The sequence below is a fragment of the Staurois parvus genome, unplaced genomic scaffold, assembly GCF_062004578.1.
Source record: "Staurois parvus isolate SC_StPar_1 unplaced genomic scaffold, SC_StPar_1.0 ptg001150l, whole genome shotgun sequence".
Taxonomy (NCBI): domain Eukaryota; kingdom Metazoa; phylum Chordata; class Amphibia; order Anura; family Ranidae; genus Staurois; species Staurois parvus.
Window position 1 is genome coordinate 1,621,028 of NW_028318946.1, and position 6,000 is coordinate 1,627,027.

Here is a 6,000-nt window from a genome sequence, read left to right on the forward strand (position 1 = left end):
GTCATCTCCTCATGCGTGGTTATAGAGCACCCTGCAATCACTGTACTGGCCACTTCCATGCCCACCTTTGCCCGTAGGATCTGTGCACAATCTGACCCGCTCATACCATAGCTGAACTGGTTTTGTCCAAACATTCGAGCAAATCCTCTCGGATTGACTCGATAGTCCGGGAGCTCAGCCAGAATAGTGCGGATCTCTGCCGGGGTGAAAGGGACATGCCAAACTACCCGTTCCCCTAAAGTCCGTTCCCCCCGTGCATTGGGAGGACCTTCAAATTGCTGCACCCTGACTGGATAGGCCTCGGTCCGGGAAGAGTGCAAGGGCTGACCCAGCATCATCAGTGGGCTTAGATTAACCACCTCGCTTACTGTACCTTCAGGTTTGAGGTCCCTCAGATCAGGGTATAGCTGGGGGGCAGGGGTCTGATCAGTGGTTCGTAGCGCTTTGATGCAATCCGCCCTGTTTTTTAACCGGGTGTCTATTCCCCTTGATTCACAGATAGTCTGCAAATCGGTTGTTGAGTAGGCTTCATAGTTGGAAACAGAAGGAGCTGGGGTGAAGCAGGGAGAAGGGAGAGGTAGAGGCAGAGGCAGAGGCTGAGGCATAGAGACAGAAGACACAGAAGGTATGTCAAGAGTGACGTCACTAACAGAAGAGACAGGTGCAGTTATACTTATCTCAGCCACTGTTGGTTGTTGGGGGACCCCAGCAGACCCTGATCCTGCCTGCCTTAGTAGAGTCAGCCCTGAAAGAGCTTCCTCCACCTCTGACACTGGATCCTCCTGTTTTATTCCCTCTGGAGGCCAGGTATACATCACCTGGTTCTTCCGGACAGACACCAGTTTATGTATGCCCTGCCTCCCTAATCGGATTGACCTGTGAAGCCATAGCTGTGCGATCTCTAGTTCTGACGCCTGCATCCGTGGTTCAAATTCAGAGATGAATTTTTCCCACCTCCATGCGTCAAATGTACCTTCCCGGGGAATTTCCCATCTGGTACCCTTCGACCATTTATTCCACCTTTTGAGGGGTTCTGTAGACTTCCCCCCCAAACTCACCTTCATCAGTTGTGCAGCTGTCCTTACCCTGAAGAGGGCTGCTTCCCCCTCTCTCTTCATGGACTGACTACTGCCCATCGTGACTAGTCACTGGTATATATCCCGCGTCCGGGTACCTGTTTACCCCCTGGAGCACTCGGTGGGATCCTACCGAGAGGCCTGATTCCACCACTTTCCCAGCACAGCGTAATTTATGTGATACTTATCGATCACCCGAAGCGCATCAAGTGGCGGTCAGACTGAGAGCACACCTCCCACTCCCACAGCGCAATTTGTGTGATCCTGACCACCCGAAGTGTTTGTGGTGACCAGGACTTCCCTGGACCGCCCACTCGCACAGCGTAATTTATGTGGTTCTCATCACCCACTGTGTTTGGCAGGCCACACCGCACAATGATGAAAGTGGCTTTTCTCTCCCTGCACACAGTAGCTAACACAAGTCAAAACAAAAAGAGGGGTTCTTGGATGTTACTTAGGGGTCACTGGTTGGGCAGAAACCTGCTAACTGACCTTTAGGAAATTTGTGTAAAAAGAAAAAAACTTTCCTAATACACACAGAAAAACCCTTTTTCAACCTGAAAAACTGTTAAAAAGGACAAAGTGGATCCTTTTGAAAAACACGGGACGTTTCACAGTAAAACAATTACACCGAGGTAAACCGAAAAACTGCGCCAAAAGTAACCTTGTTGCTGACTCAAAAATCACTCCTATCAGCACCGCTAAACGATCCACGTTATACACGCAATCTTTACTGCAACCACCTAGAACCGTTTACACAAAAAGTCTGCTGGACGTGAAACACGCGACACAGCAGCTTAAAACAAACCCGCTTTACAATAAGGAACTACTTTTAACAGGAAAAACACAAGAAAAACATAATCACTATACAAGAAATCTATGTGCAAAAACCCAGACTTCACCGCGCTCATTAAATGTGGAACACGTGAAGGGAAAACTCGCTTAATACACTTTAAATTGGCTGGCAATACGCAAATTTAAAGCTAAAAGCAAACAAATGAAACTGTAAAAAAATTTGGATTAAAAACACAATATGGGTCAAATGCATATAGGAAACTTCATGCACATTGCATAGAGATTACTGCACATTTGGTAGCCAACAAAATGGCCACCAAACAAAAGGAGTCCATGTGGTTTGTCAAGAAGATGACCCCCCACAGAGGAGCACATGGCAGATACTAGAATGACCCCCCACAGAGGAGCACACGGCAGACTCTAGCCTCAAAATTGCCTCTTACATAAAACAGACTTTTAGACAGAACATACACTGGACAATTACACAACAATATGAAGCACACATACAACACAATTTGGGCACAATCACAGAACGGACATAAAACACCAACATATCACACTAACATGCACATGTAACAAAAAGGACCCCCTGCTGCATGCTTGCTGGGAGCAGTAGTACCACAAAACATTGTACAGACCACATAACACAGATCTTACAACAGTTAACAATTAACCTAAGCCTTTCAGCACTGTAATAATTACCTCACGTGGAGGGGGGTAGAGCAATCACCACAGTACCTACAGCCCACAAATACTTACCTAACACTATGCAACAACTTTTACCCACTAAAACATATACCCGTTTAATTTTTGGTTGGAAGATTTTTTAAACTTGACCAAATCCAGCCAACCAAAACCCCCCCCTCTGCTGCGTTCCGCAGAGACAAACCCTTGTCTTTCACCCACAAATCAAGAGTTTAGGACAAAAAACGAGGTCCTTGTTAAGCGGTATTTCTTGTTAGCTAACAGAGAGCGAAATCAGCCACACGAACACGCAAAAAGCGATCCTCTTAATGGCAGAGAGACCTGAAATGTGCCGGCATACTTTTTGCTAGTTCATGATGGCCATTCCCCCCTCGTTCTAGGTTAGCTACGCAAGAATACGCGTTAGTATCCACCAGGCTCGCCAAACTGTCTTGGAAATTCGCTTTAACGAATTTCTCCTTACCGTGAGTACTCGCAGTTGGATGCGCAGAAATCCCCCATAAAGCTGTGCGAATCTCGCTTACCACGACTGCAGCCAAACTACACGATTCCTGCCCATCCAAATACTTTGGTTCTGTTGAATTTGTGGGTGATGGAGCTCCGTTACCCTGGAATGATCACACGACACTCTAAGGCTGGTTGCAACTCACATAAGGGCCGGCTTTAGGCTCAGCTCTCTGTTTTTATTAAGAATACACACATGCCCCCCACATGAATAAAGTCAAACCCTCCCACCGAACAATACAATGGGGATTGCCTATACAGAGGATATACATTCCAATTGGAGCATAGCCTTTGCTATTATCTATCACTGGCCCTCCCCCATGAGTCTTCTGAGGTCAGCAGACTTCCTCCCCTTCCCCCCTATGAGCCATCTGAGGTCATATTTCCTGTCCTACTAGCTTCTATTGGTATGCAAAATTCTCTGCACAAGCATCTCCCTAAAAATATCAGTCTGTACCTGGATGGGCCCGATACGATCTTTATTAAAACACATCCATCCAAGATACAGTTTCAAGTTGGTAATGGGTTGTAAGATATGCATAAGCCTACACGTGGAGTTCACACCGCTTGCGCATTGCGTTATGAAGCCCACGTGGTACCATGCTGCTGATATGTGGATACAGGCCCACGGTCTACTGACAGCAGCATTCGCATGGAATGCCGTGGTGGTATACACGCCGGTCTATAAGCGCAGATCTGCCATCTCATCCATTACCAAGCCGAGTACTGTAATACATACATTGTACATGCGCATGGCCCAATTGCAGCCTTCAGAGCTTTAATTAAGCCACACGAGAGACATATGAATAACACGAATACATGACACATTTAAAGTTCGACCAACAATACAAAATTTCCATGACACCTGTAACTGCCATGTTCCAAGAAGACTTGGCCTAGGGAAGAGAAAGAAATGGAATATTATCATTTTAACCACCTCCCACCCGCCATATAAGGAAATGATGGGCACAAGGCGGTTCTCTCGTTCTGGGAGGACGTCATATGATGTCCTACCACTCAAACAGCGCATGCGTGCCACCGGGGACGTGCAGAGCGGCGATCGGTGGTGCGCTGTGTCCCTGGGACACAGCGGATCACCAATCAACGGAAAGAGCTGAAGACGTCGGCTCTGTCATGTGATCAGCTGTGTCCAATCACAGCTGATGGCTTGTAAATAAGGAAATACCAGTTATCGGCATTCCTGTCCTCACGCTGACAGATCGTGAGGAAAGGAGAGCCGGTAATCGGCATTCCTCAGAGGGGACATCTACACTGATCATCAGTGCCCTGATAATCAGTGTAGACCCATCAGTGCCACTTCTCAGTGTCCATCAATGCCACCTGCCAGTGCCCATCAATGCCACCTGCCAGTGCCCATCAGTGCCACATCAATGCCACATATCAGTGCCTACCAGTGCACATCAATGCCACATATCAGTGCCCATCTGAGCTGCCTTTCAGTGTCACCTATCAGTGCCAGTCAGTGTCACCTATCAGTGCCAGTCAGTGCTGCCTATCAGTGCTGCCAATCAGTACCGCCTATCAGTGCCAGGCAGTGCAACCTATTAGTGCACATCAGTGCCACCTATCAGTGCCACCTATCAGTGCCCATCAGTGAAGCCTGTCAATGTCCATCAGTGCCACCTACCAGTGCCTCCTCATCAGTGCCCATCAGTGATGCCTGTCAATGCCCATCAGTGCCACCTACCAGTGCTTCCTCATCAGTGCCCATCAGTGATGCCTGTCAATGCCCATCAGTGCCACCTACCTGTGCCTCCTCATTAGTGCCCATCAGTGCAGCCTATCAGTGCCCATCACTGCAGCCTCATTAGCGCACATCAGTGAAGGAGAAAAATGTCAATGCCCATCAGTGCCACCTACCAGTGCTTCCTCATCAGTGCCCATCAGTGCAGCCTATCAGTGCCCATTACGGCAACCTCATTAGCGCACATCAGTAAAGGAGAAAAATTACTTATTTACAAAATGTTATAACAGAAACTAAGAAAAAAAATTTTTTTTTTTTAAATTTCAGTTGTTTTTGGTTTGTTTAGCAAAAGATAAAATTAAATACAACCAAAAGAAAGCTCTATTTCAAAAAAAGATAAGCATTTCATATGAGTATAATGTTGCATGACCGTGCAATTGTCATTCAAAGTGCGACAGCGCTGAAAGCTGAAAATATGCCTGGGCAGGAGGGGGGTAGATGTGCCTGGTAGGCGAGGGGTTAATAGTCATCACCAGAACAGGTTGTGAGGGAAATCATCCAACAAGGAAATCAGATGTCATGGTTACAACTGCCTAAGGAGGTGGCATGTGTGCTAAACTTGGGGAGTGCTCCACCTACTTCCTCTTGTGCCCCCGACATAGGAAGTGAAGGGAAATCTCCCTGGTGGGTTTAAATACATCAAAAACCTAACAGAAGTTCCAACCTCTTTTCACTCCATCCAAAACTAAACAAAAGCTTTGACTTACTTTGTCCTATACATTCCTTTTTAATGGACATTGTGGCTTGTTGAGTAATGTTTTGTTTATGACAACTGTGGAAATATTTTAATATCTGCTCATTTTCTATCTTTCTTCCTTCTAGCCTATTTTTTAATCACAGCCTGCCCTTTGAAGACAGAAGATCGTTGCAAGAGCTGGAAGCTCAGAAACCAGGCCTTCATATTTCAGTTGGTTGAACCCAATGGACATGTGAACAATTGTGACATTGAGAGTTGTACAATTGCCATGATGATACATTCACTGTGACGATGAGCTCCACAAATGTGGTGTGGGGATGAAACTCTGACATTTGATGAGACTTGTACATTTGATGCGATATGAGACCCATACACTTGTCATGATGATGAGACTAATGAGTTCCAATTTTAAAAACTTTAAACCTTCACCTATACAGACCCGTCAATGAAAACATATA

At 46.4% G+C, this 6,000-nt stretch overlaps 1 protein-coding gene across 2 annotated transcripts in view; it reads left to right on the top strand.

Annotated features, from left to right (window-relative positions):
- LOC149439181 (NACHT, LRR and PYD domains-containing protein 12-like) overlaps positions 1-6,000 on the top strand; it is a 38,207-nt gene extending 32,207 nt beyond the window's left edge. For both annotated transcript variants that reach the window (XM_089659371.1, XM_089659370.1), the window contains exon 11: positions 5,668-6,000. In XM_089659371.1, the coding sequence (XP_089515497.1) occupies positions 5,668-5,761 (94 nt within the window). In that variant the 3' untranslated portion in view covers positions 5,762-6,000. The remainder of the gene's footprint in view (positions 1-5,667) is intronic.